This window comes from Curcuma longa, chromosome 11 (genome assembly GCF_044706935.1).
Source record: "Curcuma longa cultivar G26 ecotype Majalengka, Jawa Barat chromosome 11, ITB_CL_G26_1.1, whole genome shotgun sequence".
Classification (NCBI taxonomy): Eukaryota; Viridiplantae; Streptophyta; class Magnoliopsida; order Zingiberales; family Zingiberaceae; genus Curcuma; species Curcuma longa.
Window position 1 is genome coordinate 18902061 of NC_133871.1, and position 18670 is coordinate 18920730.

The window sequence follows — 18670 nt, forward strand, 5'->3', positions numbered from 1 at the left end:
GCTTCCTGCTCCAGTCCTGCACGAGCCTTTCTAGGCTTCGTACCACGCACGACTAGCTTTGTTTGCGCTACATGTCAACCCGTGAACCTCCGTTTGTCCACCTGTGCAGCCTCCACGTGCATGCATGAACCCAATCTGACCGTTGCATCACATCATTCGTTCTCTTTCCTCCAACTGTCATTCCCAAGCTCTTCCCCCAACGTTCCTTCCTTCTCCTATCTGACAATCTATCTCTTCCATGCTCTGTTAGAAAACGCTAAACGCCATGCTGCTTTTTGGCTCCTCCATCACCCTCGCTCAAACCCTACTACATATGACCGTTGCAGACATTGTCTTCCTTTCGATGCACGTAATTATTATACACAAATAAATTAATTAAGTTGAAAAGTTCCCATGCATTATTCCACGCCTGGATATCTCATCTATTGTGGTCTGCATGTTGTTGTCTCTGCTCGTTGGCCAGTCCCACTCGATCGTCTTGTTGCACCTTACAACCGTTGGACTGACAATCTAATTACTAGTACATATACAGATTTGGAGGCCATGCAATATTCGTAGTTCTTATTGGCTTCCTTCTCCTCTTTCTCTTCTTTCTTGATCATCATATATTTGTTGCGGCCATGGAAGCTCTCGGTATGGTCTTTCTATACCTTGGCTTAACGATGTTTTGTCTGGTTCAGGGGAGTTATAACGGTGATCGAGTTAGTCATGAAGCGTGCGAGGCCAACGCGACGAGGCCGCAGGGGCACAGGAACTGGTTCAAGCCGACGAGCCAGCAGACGATCGTGGTGGACGCCAACGGCTCCGGCGACTTCCTGTCGGTGCAGGAGGCGGTGGACTCCGTCCCAGAGAACAATACCAAGCGGATTGTGATCCACATCCACGCCGGCTGCTACATGTAAGCATACAATTGAATAACGCTTGGGAAATTTAATTTACAAATTAAATAGTGCATGGCTCAAATTAATTATCAAAGGGTAATTCAGAGAGAAGGTGACCGTGCCGGCGACGAAGCCGTACATCACGTTCCACGGCGCCGGCCGCGACGTGACGGTGATCGAGTGGCACGACCGCGCGAGCGACCGAGGCCCCAACGGCCAACAGCTGCGGACTTACAACACCGCCTCCGTAACGGTTTTTGCTAGTTATTTCCGAGCTAGAAACATCAGCTTCAAGGTAATTGATTCAGTAAGTTTTATTACATCGATGGCTTCTCTCTGCTCATTCTACGTCACGATCTCATCCGATCCGACGGCGAAGAAAAAACGCTGGCTCCCCAGGTTTTTTCTTGAATTCGATATATCGGTTAATTCGTACACAATTTATCGATCGGATAGCATTAAATGCATAGTGGAATTGCTGACGTGGCGAATACCTGGGTGTGGGTGGAATTGGTCGAATTGAATGCAGAATACAGCGCCAGCGCCGATGCCCGGAATGGAAGGGTGGCAAGCGGCGGCGTTCCGCATCTCCGGCGACAAAGCGTATTTCTTCGGGTGCGGCTTCTACGGGGCTCAGGACACGCTGTGCGACGACGCTGGCCGGCACTACTTCAAGGACTGTTACATCGAGGGCTCCATCGACTTCATCTTCGGCAACGGCCGGTCCATGTACAAGGTGGTGACCTATACATGATAAAATCGACGGATAATTGAAAAGAAAATGCGAAATGTATATCGTTTTACTGAATATATAGTTTGAACTGCAGAATTGCCAGATCCACTCGATCGCAAACCGATTCGGGTCGATCGCAGCGCAGGATAGGAACAGCCCGTGCGAGCGGACAGGGTTCTCGTTCGTGAACTGCCGGGTGACGGGGACGGGGAAGCTGTACGTGGGGCGGGCAATGGGGCGGTACTCGCGCATCGTCTTCGCCTACACCTACTTCGACGACGTGGTGGTGCCCGGCGGCTGGGACGACTGGGACGACAACAGCAACAAGAACAAGTAATCAATTAAATCAATCGAAGAATTCATCCGATCCTTCGTCGCCATAGAATTCTCACACTGTTGTCGATCCGCATGCAGGACGGCGTTTTTCGGGGTGTACAGATGCTACGGACCGGGTTCGGCGGCGGTTCGAGGGGTTTCGTGGGCGAGAGAGCTGGACTACGAGACGGCTCGGCCGTTCATCGCCCAGAGCTTTGTGAATGGAAGACACTGGCTCGAGCCCTCGGATCCCTGAGAGATTCAAAAAATTAAACAATGTGTTCGTTAATTAGTTAATTCATTTACGTGCCATAAGATTGATTACGTACAGGAATTAATAGAAGGTGCAAGCATTGATTAATTAATTGTTTCTTTAAGAATTGCTGCAATAAGTTTTAACTTATTCGGTGGATTGCATGTGACTGTCCATTAAGGAACTAATTACCTCATGTGATTCAAAACTGTTGCTACCTAATTACTCAGAATTCCAAATGAATATATATATCTAGTGTTTGAAAGTCTTGCAAATTGTTATTTAATTAGCTTATCCAGCTTGTTTATTAAAAAAGCCATTGGGCTCTAATCTAAGTTTTTATTGAGCTCGACTAACCAGTACCATATGATTGTCCTTTAATTTATTTATTAGTCCAATAAACAAATAAACCATAAATTTTTAACATATATATGACAGATAATTAATTTAACACTTAACTTTGTAAGACATCAAAAATAATATTACAAATATAACTTAGATACATACATGCATATTTAAAAAACAAAAAATCATAAAATAAAATCATAATCTAGCCTTAAACAAGTTTATAAACAATTTTTGCTTGAAGATAGAGTTTATTAATATCTAAGTTTATTTGTTTTATATAATGTTTTACCTGCATGTAATAAGTAGAAATGAACTTGTATGGAGTCTAATTGCAATTTTGTTCACAATTCATATATATCTTCCTCCCCCAATTCTCATCTACTGCTCCAGAATTTATAAGAAATTGTTTTGCTTGCATTAAACTCCCTCCCTTGTATCATGATGCAAAACCATTCAAAGGGCGAAATGAAAATAGATAACCTATGAAAATAAAATAAAATTTCCTTCTCATTAAAATTTATGACCTTAATTATAGCTGCTGATATATATATATATATATATATATATATATATATATATGGTGAATTATTTAATCTGTGACCAACCAAATTTTTGATGTTTCTGATACTGGGACGTAGCCCTCTGGCATTTGGCATTTGGAAAGCAAACAAAGCAATGTACAGAAAAAGATCACGAATTGAACAGTGTCACTAAAGATGGAGTGGTTCTCTTTTATATACGATCAAATCTGCCTTCTGGCGAGGAAAAATTATTGCTTTCTTTTGTTTGCTTATGACTTCGTGAGTGAGAAAAATATCTGCAATAATAATTGAGCACGCATTAATGTTGAATATTTAAGAAAAAACATGCATGTGAACAACTCACACCGCCAGCGAACTTCTCAAGTGAAAATTTCTAACATTCATCAACATGAAAACTACGTTCATCGTACGTGAAGTTGCAGCACTGTGTATATCCTAGTACTCCTCTTCTCGTCATTCCTTATTCCTGTGCCAAAAGTAAAACACTGTTGCAAAATGCCCTCAAAAGACAAATTTTCCTCACTTATTCCACTATGCAAGTTGATGGTAATATATATATATAATAACGTTCCCCACTGGATAAGGACCATATATAAGGTGGAGTTGAGTTAATGAATAGTGACAAATATATATATATTGTCAGTCCTAATTGGTTGAGTCACATTAAATCTGAAAGCTACACTCAAAATTTTATAATTAAGAGACACGATTGAGCATGAGTGGCTGTGGCTCTTTGGATGGATGGTTTGTTCCATCTCGTGACCTCAATAATGTATTTGGGCGTACGACTCTCGATCGAGTCTTGTCGATGGACACTTAACATGATTTGTAAGCAAGTGCACAGTATACTCCAAATAATTAATTAATTAATATCGTATGGCTATTCATTAATATTTTAATTTGTAGTATGTTACTACTATTTGGTGAGGTGTGGACCATAATCCAATGTTTTATTCATTATGAATTTAAGAAGAAGAAAGTAAATGGATCAGAAAAGTATTTGAATTTTCTGTGGACAAGTTGGCCGTCTTAATTATTTGAATTTCAAGTTGTTTTATATGTTCAACAAGTCAATCCAATAAATTGAAATTATTTATTTCTATTTTAGAAATATATATATATACAGATATTATATCTTTTAAATAGCTCATTTAATTGTTCCAACCAAATCAACTGAACTAGACGACAGAGTTAATTATATTAGATATATAGGTGCGGTCCACACGAACCGGTAGGTGCAGTTGGTCCACACGAATCAATAGGTGTAATTGGTCCACGCAAGTTGATCTAGTGTGGTGCAGCCAAAATCAATTTTGTGTTATTGAGTCAGGCAAATTAAATTGTTAATGAAGTGAAAGGGTTAGTTGAGTCTAATCGACTGGAACAGTTAGGTCGATCATTAAAGATGATCAACTGAATCAGCTAGCACAAAAGGAAATCAAGAGAACAATTGCATGCTTTCGTGGCAGAAAGGTTAACTGAAGCAAAAGGGTTGAGGTTTCGAAGTGAAGACATATTAGCAAGGTGTTGTTAAGTTTGAAACTCAATTTCATACATCGTCACTCAAAAACAACTAGAAAAACAAAATCGGCCGGGGTACTATATATATATATATTATAAAAATAATAAAATAAAAATAAATAAAAACATGTGAGATTGTGGGATACAATTTAAAAGCACTGATTAAAGTGCCTTGCTTGAGCTCCATTAACGCCATGCACATCCACTGAAGGAAGGAAGGAAGGAAGGAGGAAGGAACACATTATTGCTAATGCTAATGCTAATGCTAAAAGATTCTTATAGTGTTCGCGTTGCCAGTGCTTTTGTCGCCACCCTGCTCGGAGAATAAAGCGGCTCCAATTCAAGATTTATTTATTTATTTATTTATTTTTACAGTCTACAGACGATTTCATAGCTTACCTATTCGCATCATCGATTGGAAAGCTTCAGTTTTGTTGTCTTTGAATCGCGTTAATTGTTGCGGGTTAAAGCTGAGGAAGAAGATTTGGTCTTTGTACAATTCGATGCAGAGATCCAGTTGTGGGCGGCTTCCGGTCGATCGTTTCGAACCACGAGCGGTAAAGAATTAGGGTTTCTCGGATGCAAGGCTTGAGCTTAAGTAGCACTCCCAAAAGAATGGCTCCTCGATTGGGAACTCCACCCCGATCGAGGAAGAGCGGGAGAAGCCTTCTCTTAGGTCAAGGAGCAGATCCGGAAGGTCGAACACCGTCTCCTCGTCGGCGTTTTCGGTCGATGGGGTCGGCGGGGACTGCGGATCCGGCGGCGACCGCGAGAAGGAGGCGGCGAGTGCTGCGGCGGCCCGGATGTCCTTGGGTGCGGCGGTGGCGGGGCGGGGGAGGGAGGCGGCGAGTTCGGGGAAGTTGAGGTGGGCGGCCTGGCCCTTGACGGTCATCGCGGCTACATCGTGGGCGCGGGCGGCCATCTCGGCGGTGGGGAACGTCCCGAGCCAAATCCGCGACTTCTTGCGCGGTTCGCGGATCTCCGACACCCACTTGCCCCAGTTCCTCATCCGCACGCCGTGGTACAGCGTGTGCTTCCTCTCCTTGCTCCGCTTCTTGGTTTCTCCGGCGGTGGCGGCGGCGTTGCCGCAGCGCTCCAGCTTCTTAGATCCGTTCTCGACGGGATTGGAGGAGGACTGTGAGGCATTGGGGCCACAAGATGTTTTCATGGATGGGGAGGAGGAGAAGGCTTCGCTCTCATGGATGACCGGAGGAAGCAGTTCTACTTCCATAGAAAAGAAGCTTGAGAAATCGGATGAAGGGGATTGCAAACTACTGCCTTAAATAGTAGTAATCGGATGGTTATTATTAACATTATTTAGAGCTAAAGCAAAATTTTTTATTTTATTTTATTTTTAAAAAAAGTATTAAAATATTTGGTGGTTAGACAGATAATTAACTAATTAAAATTGGAAGATTACATAAAAGTTATTAAAATACTACGAAAGTCCTTTAAAAAACTATTATTTCCCTTTAAAAAACTAAAAGATAATTGAATAAGCTCAGACCGGACCGGATCAACCTAGGCAGTAAGTGTGGCCTATTAACACCCCTACCCTACCCTACAAGTAGAATATACCATGGACCAATTTTGACCAGTCGGTTAGATTCCCATTGAATGTCAACTTATCTAGTATAATGTCAAAACGAGTAATATAGGTTAGAATATCTTTCTTTATACATATACTTTAAAAATTTTGCCTAATCAAAATAAAGATATATACATATTATTAATCCCCTCATGACTAAATACCTGATCGACATATCGAATATGACTCCATCTATTTACCAACTTTGTTAAAGAAAAACGAGAATCACATAAATGTTGGATGATGACCAAAATATGATATCATCATGACTATGGCACTAATTTTTGCATGATTGGCGAGATTGTTTTTATGATTAGTGGCAAATGACTAATTGGTGACAAACTACTGGTTCAAGATTCTCTATCGTTTTCATTGGCCATTCTATAAGACATGGAAATTGCTACTCAAACATGCTGCTATATATTATAATTAAGTTAACTCATGCGAAATAGTACCCTAGGAGTTAATTTCTTACTGTTTAGCACACGGAAGTAAACTAAAGAATTCCAAAAGTCCACTTTGAAAGACTCATCTATAAATAAATAAATAAATAAATATACTGAATTTTTAAAAAAAATTATGATATCGGACTTATATGGACTTGCCGGTTCAGCATGGGATTAGGATTTAGGCCCACCAATTTTAAACTTGATGGGGGTATGGCTGAGTCACTTGACGACGACTACATTTATTACGGTTAATTGGCTACCTAACAAAACTCGTTATATTGAATTTAAACTACTTGATTAATTGTCAATCAATGATCCAATTAATATTGATTTATTGAATTAATTTGTTTTGTTACCTTTGATTTTTCGTCGAAGCTAGCAACGAGATGTAGGTCAGATCTGAAACTCTGACAACAATCGAACGTTAACCAATCAAAAGACTACATATTTCTGAAAACAAGTTGGATAAAGGCATAGAAACAGTGAAGTTAATACGAGAGTTAGTAGTCATCAAATTGGTGGCATTGAGAAAATCACTGCTGAACACGTTGCATCTTAAGAAACAAATTGTAAATTTGCAAGCAAGCAGTCGACCAAAAGAAGCTGTACCAAGACAAACTGTCGCAAACAAAGTTTGTCATCTTGAGAATATGTGTCATATTAGATCATACAAAGTCCATTTAATTCTCATCTTTGATAAACATTGAGTTGTATGAAATTGTATGTTACCACTATAGCATTGTTGAACTACATAAGATTTGCCAAACAACCAAAACAGCCTAATGAAATAATGCAACTTCTATGGTCTAAGCAGATGTTCATATATAATCATTCTATTACAGGAATGATTCCTCTGCATCCACATGACAATTGAACAATCTTACATGGAGGATAAAAGAGGAGAGACGTGAATTTATGGATACTGAATGCTTTAGTAGGTGTAAATGCGAACTGAACAGAAATCATTTCATAATATCAAATAATTCATGCTGCATTGCACCATCATAATCAGAAACTTAAAAATAAGCAAACGCACTAAATTTCCAGAAACATGAGAAAGATGATAAAAAATATGCCAAAAAGAGATCAAACTGAGCCACTAATAAGCTCTACCCACAAGCAATTGGAGCCAATCGCGAAAACACTCTCTCTTTGGATAACTGAGGATGTTCTGTTGGTTATGTACAACACATAACATAAACCAGATCAAACTAATCAACTTATTTGGCTCTTCCAGGAAGCAATAAAAGTTGAAGCTATATCAGTTTCCGTAACTCAGTCTGGTCAAATTTATAATATTCAAAGAACTATACTTTGACAACTACCAATCGAGTTCACAAGAAATGACAGCTAACTGCAGCCAATTGTATTCTTCTCAAATATGAAACGAGGCATTTGAAATATTTTTCTCTACTGTCGCGGGCAAAGAAAGTACTTAGATTCATTGAGACTGCAACAAATTTAAAAAACAGAATAAATCTGCCTCAGAGCTGAATATTGTTCACGTACTGATTCGAGTATCTCATATCTTTCCAACTTCTCTTCAGGAATGATGATATTCAGATTCTTCTTCCAAGTTCATTCTGGAAACAATCATGAGGAACTCCTCTAATGTATTACAAATATTAGAATGATGATGAAAAAACAATCTACAACTTGCAGGCATTGTACTTCCTTATCAGCTCAATGTTGTCAGCTATAGTTGAACCTGCAGTGCCCACAAATCCCACTGACGCGCAGCTACAAACTGTCACTTGTACATATAAAAGAATATCCAGTGTGAACACTGAGCCACAATCATAATTTCTTGGAAGGAAACTAGATTTGATTCCATGTTCCGATGCCATTAATCTTTTCTGGCCTCTACAATCAATTCAGAACTTTCATCCAACGTATGCAGTTGATATGAAGCATCTTTTGCAAGGTCTTCTAGGTAAGTTCCAGTCCAGTTAACAGTAGGTAGATCTGTCATCAGAAAAAACATGAATTGGATCATTGCCCATATTTTCATTAGGTTTCAATTCTGTGGACTTCAACTTCTGCTTGACGGCTGAAAAAGTAGTCTTCCAATGGTTCTTAAACTGCCTATCCAACAACCTAACATAAAAGGTTTCTTAATATTGTTCGGGGCAAACATTTTTCCAACAGCAATTATTTCTGGGGTAAATGGAAGGGACTCAATTTTCATGAGAGAGATTGCACCTTTTGGTAGATGAGACACGTGAGGGAGTAAATGCTAAATTAGAATCTTGGCGAGAAACACTAGAAGAGAAAGGTTTTAGGCTTAGTAGAGTAAAGACAGAATATATGGAATTTAAGTTTAGCAATATTGAACGTAATGAGACAAGTATTAAAATAGGAGATGATGAGTTGTCTGGAACTGAGAGTTTTAAATATTTAGGATCATTTTTGCAAGCCGATGGAGGGATTGAGAGAGATGTCTTACATAGAATACAAACAGGATGGTTGAAGTGGAGGAGAGCATCAGGTGTTCTATGTGATCGTAAAGTGCCTCTAAAACTTAAAGGAAAGTTCTATAAAACGGCAATTAGACCTGCCATGTTATATGGCGCTGAATGTTGGGCTATGACTCGAGCACATGAGCAAAAGATGAGAGTTGCGGAGATGAGGATGTTAAGATGGATGTGTGGACATACGAAGATGGACAGAATAAGAAATGAGAGCATTAGAGAGAAAGTTGGAGTTGCATCTATTGAGGGAAAACTCCGTGAGACACGTTTAAGGTGGTACGGACATGTACTTAGACGACCGATAAATGCTCCAGTTAGGCGGTGTGAAACTATGACAAATACGCATATCAAACGAGGGCGAGGTAGACCAAAAAAGACTTGGTTAGCAACAATAAAACAAGATAAAATTTATTTAAATATAAATGATGATATAATAGGAGATAGAGCTCAATGGCGTAAAAGGATCCATATAGCCGACCCCACTTAGTGGGATAAGGCTTGGTTGTTGTTGTTGTTGTAGATTGCACCTTTTGGTCTTCTTGTACTCCATGGATATCGATATACAGCTCCGAACCTTTCTAAGGTGCAGAGAAGAGTGCCAAAAGCCAACACTTTATACATTTCAGCTTCTGACCCAGAACCAAGAGTTTTACTTATATCTCTATGCTTCCTAACATATGAAAATTTCTTTATGATTGTGGCAAGGGTAAAATGGCCCTTTAACAGGATTTGAGGTAACATAATGCCCTCTGATAGCTTCAATCTTGCTATAACTAAATAGCCCTTCTTATACTGTCCTATGAGAGGTTAGGCTTATGTTCACATTGAGTTGGCTGAGCAACTTGTATTGGATCAAGGTCACTTGAAGTCTGATTCAATCAACTTACTAAATCATACAGTAACCATGGTTATTACAATTTTCTCCTATATGATCCACTAGCTATGCTGTTTTGTGAGATTAGAGTTGTTTGAACATTTCATTTATTAGATTTTTGTTATATGATATATTTTCAGGTTCTTAGCTAATGTACAAAGGAGAAACAACAAAATTAAGCACAGTGACTCATAGGTGTAAAGGAGTGGGTATTGCTAGCCTACTGATACATGTAGCAAATTTATGGAGGACTTGGGAAGAAAGACAGTTGTAATAGGAAGTATCACATCAGTGGATAGAGAAACACCTTGTTCACAATATTGAAATGTGAAACAAGGAACTCATGATTCCCAATGTATATTCGTTCAAATCACCTCAGCTTTCTGCCAGGAGAAACAGAGAATAACTTGTGGATGTGGCTAATATATGCCCATGCTCTTCCCAAGCCAATCAAAACCAGACAATTAAAGCATTATCAATTGCGCTCGATGGACAAATGAATTGAACATTAAACTCCATAATTAGCAAATTGCAAAGCAATATATCTAATACATATACAAGAACGATTGTTGAAATGCCAAAGTTTGATAAATAAAAAATCTTTCTTTTACGTAATGTAAAATTTTGTTTTGATGTTTCCTCGACATAACTGAAGTCTGAAAGCAATCAAGCAAATCAAATAATATGCCCGCACCTCCGATCCCGAACCAGATCCATGACGTGGTAAAAAACCTTCGTGCGGAGCACCGTCGGGCTGGCCACCCTGAATTTCGGGCAGTTACCAAGGGCGACGGCATGGTGGTCGAGCACAGGAGGCACGATGAGTGTACGGTTAAGGATGGCGTCGAAAAGGATGACGTTCTTGCCTTCGGAGAGCTGATTGCTGAACCCGCTGTGGGGGGCGTACCACAGGAACCACTCTCCGTAGGGTGAGACGCCGCATTGGTGCGATCGGGCAGCGGCAAGAGTTCCGGAGGAGGAAGGGGCGGGAGTGGATGAGGGGACGGGCGATCGGAGGAGATCGGCGGTCGAGGAGAGGCGGAAGGCGAGGAAGGCGAAGAGGAGGAGGACGGCGACGGAAAGAGGAAGAGGGGTATACTTCGTGTGCTTCACTTGCGCCACCGGCTCATCACTCGCACTAGGGACTGTAACGCACTAATAATTGATCATTTTACAGAATTATATATCAGTTTTAATTTATTTTTATTTAAAAAAATAACAATAGTTATTATATACGCAAATAAAAAAGCACTAAAAATGTTAAATTTAATATTTTTAAATTGACATAAAAAAAACTAACTTTTATTAAGTGTGTTACTTGCGTTGGATTGAAATTTTATCGATTCATTTTAAAATAATTCAGATAAATTTGATTGAAATTTTATCGATTCATTTTAAAATAATTCAGATAGATCAGTTCGTCTAAGCTCACGATCTATATGGGTCAGTTCATGATGAGCTTGAGTTGATCCAAGATTTTACTATTTTTTATATTTTTTTATTTTTTAATAAATTGATAATTAAAAACTTCCGCACAATCAGTACAAAATCTCTGATATGTTTAGTTCTAAGATCTTAAGGATCCTGTAAATCAGAATTCTAGAAATGAAGAAGCTTCAATCATGTTGTTTGACTAGCAATAGCAATGGCTTGTTGCTCTCCCTCACCTTCTCTCAGGCCAGACATTAAAGAAGTCATAGGGCAGCTCGAAGAGATAAGTATATGTGAATCACATGCAGGAGCACCAAATTTAATTGTCAATAAATTTCATGTTTCCACATTCAATCCATCATATTAAATTAAAACTGTCCTGTAATCTTGTCAGGATACCAATACCATATGGTTTCTACCATATATAATGTGATTAGATATTCACATCCATTATCTATACATCGTTAACATACCCTACTCGAATAAGGATAAGCATCCATAGTTGCAGATCTGTCTTACTTTGTCCAAAATTTGTCATCATTGATTCATATTATTTTCATTAGCTTCATAGTACCTTAGCGTGGTCCATTGCATATACCTGAGTGTGATAAATTTTATGCCTGATATCTGATGGAGACTACTTATATTATCAATGCATTTACTACTTTATTTCACCATATTAATCTTTCTCGTGTCATATAACTGCCAAAATTTTCCAGTTTCCATATGAGTTATTGAATATAAGGATAAGGTTGTCTGGATGGCAAGACATGTTACTCTTGTCTCACCAATCACCATGGGCACTACTCATTACAACAATACCATCATCTTGGTTTTATTTATTATTATTTTTTCAGAGCAGGAGAAACTATTAAAGGTACCAAATACATATCTGAAAAGTGACTAAAATTGTGTTGGACTGACAACAATTAACTGATAGTGGCTTAACAGAAGCGTAAGAAATAACCCAAGAGCAAACATTCTAACAAGATAGATTGGGTGGAGTCATGTTGCGTTGCTATAATATTGTAAATTAGGTGGCTTTGTCGTACGAGATAAGTAGGTGAAACCGCCGAGATCCTTCTTTTGAGGTAAAGTGATTCCTTTTGTGCATTTACACAAACAATTACCAATCGAGGAATTGTTATTACCTTGTATGTTATTCAAGTCCTACAAAGTATTAATAATTCATAGCAAGGAACTATGAAAAGAAACACTTCTGAAATCATGTATAGGTTGCCCTTTTGGCACTCAAGTGGTGTTGTGATTTTGTTGATTTATCTTAGTCATGACTTAAAACGGCTGTACATATATAGTTGTCTTCCCGACTAGATAACTCTACCTTCATTTGCACTATCATGTGAATAGTGCGCCATTTGAGAGGCAGAAGAGCTTTGGGTGCTTAACCCAAGCCAAGCCATTTGTAATTAAGGTGTACGTGCCATTTAGCATGTCCAGGACAACCTTTTTTTAAAGACGTGTATCTTTCTCACTTCCCGAACTCCACATTCCATCATAAATTCCATTCAACTGATGCCAAGCATCTCCATTGCCTTGCCTTGCCTTGAGAACTTTACACCCACACTTCAATGTCTCATCATCATAATCTCCATGCCAAGTATCCCAAAGCAATCCCTTTCTTTCACTCTCTATGAGTGTCTTGTCCCCCACAAGCCTCACCACTTTAGTTTGTGGGCAATGAAACCTGGAGGGAATGCATGGGGCTAAGCAAAGAACACAATGATGCTAAAGCAATGGAGGAAGAGGTGGTGGTGAAGCAAAAGAGCAAACAGGTCTCCTTGTCCATCACTTTTTTGCACAGTATTAGTGTCAGTGAATATTGAATGCTTCTATTCCATTTATTGTGCTCTGCTCCAGCTTTGCAAAATGACTCAGAAATCACCATGGCCATGCTCGTGTGGATATCGTACTCGTTTATAGAAACAAAGTTGCTAACCAAAATTGGTTTAAGTGCCCATTAAAGCAAAATAAAGACTGCTCGAGAACAAGAACCCCAAACCTCACTTCAGCATGTAAAAGAAAGACTGTTACTGAATCTAATGATCTCTCTTTGTTTTTCCCAATGATTTGTGCAGGTTGTATCAGCATTAATCACTTTGTTCTCGCTCGTTAATTATGCCATTCATCAACGTGTTGTTTTAATATTTCCTACTGCAGAGAATCAGTCTCAGTTGTCGCTGAGGCAGTGAAGCACCTTTGACTGCACGCTTGAATTAATAAGCATATCACCTTGAAATGCCAGGAAAATGATGACAGCAGAAGAGACCAGAGTTTGGTTTCTGGGTCTCCTTGTAATTCCACCAACTATTCATCTTCAGTTTATCACGGCCAAGACAAAAGAGAGGATAATGATAAAAATAAAAATAAAATAAAAAACTCTTGCAATCTCATTGTTTGAATCGATGTTTGATGATGTTTGGTACTTTGAAAATTAAACAATGAGTGGCTTATAACATTATCATCTTACACTAATGATTAACGTTGTTAATTTTATGTAATGGATATGTGTTGTATTTGCCATGTTATTTTTTTTTATCAACATGAAGTAATAACATTGATGTTTAATGATATTCTATCTATTTTAAAAATTGTTAGAGCTATTTTTCTAAAGAAAATGAAATTCTTAAAAAAATAAATAAATTGCACAAAGACAAGTGATTCTGTCTTTATCAACTGACCCTAACTACAGGTCGATAAGTAAACTTTTGGGTGCTGAAAATTTTATTTTATTTTATTTTATGTTTTTAGTCGCTACCTGAAATTCATCACATGCAACTGCAGTCTGCAGGAGAAGAATGTGATGGCATTTTATTTAATTTGCCCTCAGAAATTGACACAGCACAGTGAATGAGGGAATATATAACTATTTTATCCATATCAGAAACTTTAATTAGTGTTAATAAAATTCTCAAAAATGCAGCGCTTTGATCATACGAGAGCATTCATAAGAAGAATATTTTTATCATTAACGTGGAAATAATTAAGTGCATTAGTGGGCAGGTGAAACAATACAATCTCCATTGTTATATTCAATATTTTTCTACAAGATTTTTTTTTAATATTGTTATGAGGCTGCATTTGTTGATGAAATTTGTTCGATTGTCTTTGATTTTAGGAATCAAATGGATTTTTTTATGAAGATTAAATATAATATTTTAAATAAAGTTCTTGCTACAATAAAAAATTTACTGTCCACGACTGAAATTCAAGTTGCTGGAATTCACAAACAGGACCACCACAACTCAATCAGTCTCGAGCTAAAAATAAAAAAAATAATAATAAAAAAAAAGACAAAGAAAAAGAAAAAAAAATGCTCTCCAAATAATAATTCATCATCGCTACTCTTCTTCTTCTTCTTCTTTTCTTATCATCCTTGTTCCTTTTCCTTCTGCTTCATTCCCAACGTCGATTCTGGCACTCAGCCGGCGTCGCCGTCCGTCAAATGCCGACGGAGTGGATCAAGTCCCTAAACTGCAAGACTAACGCCGTCGACGACGTTCTCTACCCTTCGCGTTCCTCCTATTCCGACAAGAAGTCGCTGCTCTCCTCCGTCTCATGCGTCAGCTCCTCTCACGCCGTCCACGACGCCGCCACTCCGAAGAAGTCGAAACCCAAGCCCAAGCCCAAGCCCAGCCCGGCACAGCCTTGCCCCTCGCCGGCTCCGGCGATCCTCCTCCCCGCCCGCTTCCCTTCCCTCTCGGAGCTCCCACCGGGCCACTCCTCCCGCCGAGTGGTCGAGATCATCTTCACCTCCAGCTGGTCCCCCGACGCGGCGTTCCCCGGCCAGATCGAGATGCTGTTCCGCGTCCTCAACCCGGCCCGCACCGTGGTCCTCTTCGAGGAGCACCGCGCCGCCGTGCGAGCCCGGTCCGGCCCCAGCGACTCGCGCTGCGCCGCCGACGGGAACGAGATGATGCGCTTCCGCTGCGGCGCGGTCGTCGGTGACGCCGCCGGCGTCGCGTGGCCTGCTGAGCGAGTGCGGACCTTCGCCGGGAGCGGCGGCGCGCATGCGAGCGGCGGAGGCGGCGGGGCCGGTCGGCGGCGCGCGATGCTGGTGTGCCGGGTCATCGCGGGCCGGGTCCGGAGCGAGTCGTGGTCGGACGCCGCCGACTCGGTGAGTCTGGGGAACGGCGAACTGGTCGTGTTCGACCCACGCGCTGTACTCCCCTGCTTCCTCATCATCTACAAGCTCTAAGCCTAAATCCATTAATCATCGCTCAATTTCCTCCCATTTTTTTCCCACACCACACACAACATTCCATTTCCATCTGATCTCTTTAACTCGACGTCCGACTGTAAAAATTTTAACCTTGTTGTTTATAGCATTCTAATTCTTCCCTTGAGTGTGAGTGTGTGACCGGGGAATGATTTCAGCAGTCTTGTACGTGTTGCAAGATGTTTGTGTCGTGTAGTTTTGATACATAAATTTCGTTTTTCGAGTGGGGACTCTCTTCTTAAATTGCCAACAAAATAACAAAAGAAAAGAATCTACATATATATAATTTAATTAGTTCTGCAGTACTGAATTCTATCCGTAGAAGTTATGCGATTTATATATTGGTTTAGTTTTATGGAGTGTTCTTTGAGTTTAATTTGTGGATTAGATCGTCCCCACTGCATCAATGGCACGTTCCTAACTTGGATTCAATCAGTGGCATGCAGGGAATTTAATTACTCACTAGACTAAAACTTTTCCATCCATTTGATAATTAAAATTAATAATCAGAGAAGAAGACGTACGTACATTGTTCCTCGAGGTTGTAGAACTGATCGTCGATGCATGGCAAAATTAATATAATTGGTGTTAGAAGTCATTGAATAAGACACTAAGCATGATGTGCACCCTAGCAAATTAGCTTACAGAAAACCTATTTGGTGCCAAGGAATTATTCTCAGAAATCTGTTGCGATTGCAAGAAGAAGAGAAGATGCATGCATGGCGTATCTAACTTCCTGTGGTGGAGTGATCGAGCAAATCATGCAATCAATTAAACTAAACATTGTTTATCTTTTAACCAAACAAATAAAATATTAATTATACAAATTTTCTAATATTATAAATAATATGATCGCTTTTCCACTGCTTATAACATTCTTATTAGCCTAATATAAAAATTAAAAATATACCATAGAAGCAATACAGAAATTATATTACATCTTTTATCCATTTCGTGACACTATTTACTCGTATAACTGATTATATATTAATGAAAACGTAAACCTATAAGCTAAGCTACATCAATTTCTTACTTCTCTGTTTGTTCCAAGCAAATAAAATATGATATAATAGTTGTTAAAATGTACTTGTATTCAATATATAAAAATGAATAATGTTTGTGAGGAGAAATTCCATCATGTATAATTTTTAAGTTTAAATCAATTCTATTAGACATATTCTTAATTCACTTAGTGTAACTTGGTAGAGTAACTTCTATAAACTTATTTCACTTTATGTCTTTTTAAAAATAACGAATTAAATTTGAAAATATATCTACATGTATAAAATATTAATTTCAACCAAATAATATTTAATTATTAATATTTTTAAAGTAACTTTCAATTTTTTAGAAAATTTTAATAATTTTAAAGACAAATGAAAAAAAAAGTAATTAGTAATTATATTATTTGTGATATCTCTATATTTTTATAGAAGAAATGTATGTAAGCCTATATATTTCTTTAGTAATAGTTTAATATGTTAAATCATTCTGTATACTTAATTTTTTAATAAAAAATCACTTGTAAGTATAATGGATTCGATGTTAAGGAAAGGAAACATCAACCTTTACGTTACATGGATTTAATTTCAACTATATAACAGATCGACGAGAGGAAGAGAGATCTCGGATGTTGCATGCATTGACTAGTAAATTGACTACGTATTTTCCTCAAATTAAACAAACACGCTTTCTTCGCTCTTCGTTCAATTCCAAGTGCTAACTTCCAAACAAAGACAAAATTGAAATTAATTATTATTTTAATTAGCAAAAAAGGAAGAAAAAATCACCGATCTACTAGATGCTTCCATGTACAAGACATGAATATCTTAATTATAATGCAATGACTCGGATTGAGATAAGCCTTCATTAATTCAACGTGCGAGACAAGTTATTTGGGATCTAGCTAGGAGTCAATCGGATCGGAGGCACACTATATATACATGTATCATCACCATGAACATGGCAAGTAACAAACATGCAGATGAAGCAAAAGCCTTCGCTTCCTCCTCTTCCTCTCGTGTCTCTCAATCATCTCTCCTTCTTGTGTTCCTCCCTCTACGACTCCATAAAGTTTTATAAGGATGTGCTCGGATTCGAGCTCGTCAAGCGGCCATCCTCCTTCGGTTTCGAGGGTGCATGGTGAGAGACTCATTAGAGAAGCTACGTAGTGCTCTTGCATGCGTAATTAAGTGTATCTTCTTGACATATTTTCTTTAATGGCAGGCTCTACAACTACGGGATTGGCGTTCACTTGCTGCAACGAGATTCGCCGGAGACGACGACAGAGCCTAAGTCACCAAAGATCGATCCCAAAGACAATCACATTTCGTTCCAAGTGAGTGACACGAGAATCACAAGAAGAATTCTGGAAGAGAAGAAAATAAAATATGTGAGTGGAGTAGTGAGGGAAGGTGAGATGGAGGTGGAGCAACTCTTCTTCCATGATCCTGATCACAACATGATTGAGATATGTGACTGTCAAAATATCCCCCTTCATTCTTCTTTGATGTATATATATATATATATTGATTGATTGATTGATCATACATGACTGTCATATTATTCATTTTATATATTATTTAATTTAATATGAAAAAAAGGAGATATTGAACACAAATTCGGTTAAGTTTGTTGTGTTAAGCACCACAACGTTTGATAGTACTGATCCAACAAAAATATAAGTTCGACTATTAACAAAGTGATCGAGTAGGAAGGAAAATGCTTAAGACAGAGAGTCTTAAAGGTGAGTACAAATTCGACTAGGCCCGGCATGATCAAGTTCGACAAAATGACTACGACAGTCGCAAATAACTCCGGGCCCAGAAACATGTTGTAGAATCCAGCTAACTCTACCAATGGAAGCGTGCACGCTATTAGATTTCTTGATCTGGATTTGGTCCAACCTCTCGCAATAAATTAAAGTTTCACCTTAACCTTCTCATTATTCGCTCACCGACGTCAGGCCAATTTCCCAACACATAATTCCAAATAAATTCAAATTCCATAAAATTTATAAACTTTTCG

The 18670-nt window shown here is 38.8% G+C and overlaps 3 protein-coding genes and 1 pseudogene across 3 annotated transcripts; 2 read left to right on the plus strand and 2 right to left on the minus strand.

Moving 5' to 3' along the window:
- Window positions 1-620: 620 nt before the first annotated feature.
- Window positions 621-2185, plus strand: LOC141840110 (putative pectinesterase 68). Its single transcript, XM_074728009.1, has 5 exons — window positions 621-898; window positions 987-1176; window positions 1411-1617; window positions 1709-1947; window positions 2029-2185. Exons 1-5 carry the CDS (start codon window positions 621-623, stop codon window positions 2183-2185), a joined length of 1071 nt encoding a protein of 356 aa, XP_074584110.1.
- Window positions 2186-4932: 2747 nt separating this feature from the next.
- LOC141838988 (ethylene-responsive transcription factor ERF039-like) lies at window positions 4933-5832 on the minus strand. Its single transcript, XM_074726627.1, has one exon. The coding sequence runs from the start codon at window positions 5822-5824 to the stop codon at window positions 5159-5161; it is 666 nt and encodes a 221-aa protein (XP_074582728.1). The 5' UTR covers window positions 5825-5832; the 3' UTR covers window positions 4933-5158.
- A 2447-nt stretch (window positions 5833-8279) lies between these two features.
- On the minus strand, window positions 8280-12782 carry LOC141837279 (O-fucosyltransferase 30-like; annotated as a pseudogene).
- A 2087-nt stretch (window positions 12783-14869) lies between these two features.
- Window positions 14870-15713, plus strand: LOC141838986 (uncharacterized). The gene has a single exon (XM_074726625.1). The coding sequence runs from the start codon at window positions 14870-14872 to the stop codon at window positions 15620-15622; it is 753 nt and encodes a 250-aa protein (XP_074582726.1). The 3' UTR covers window positions 15623-15713.
- The last annotated feature ends 2957 nt before the right edge of the window (window positions 15714-18670 follow it).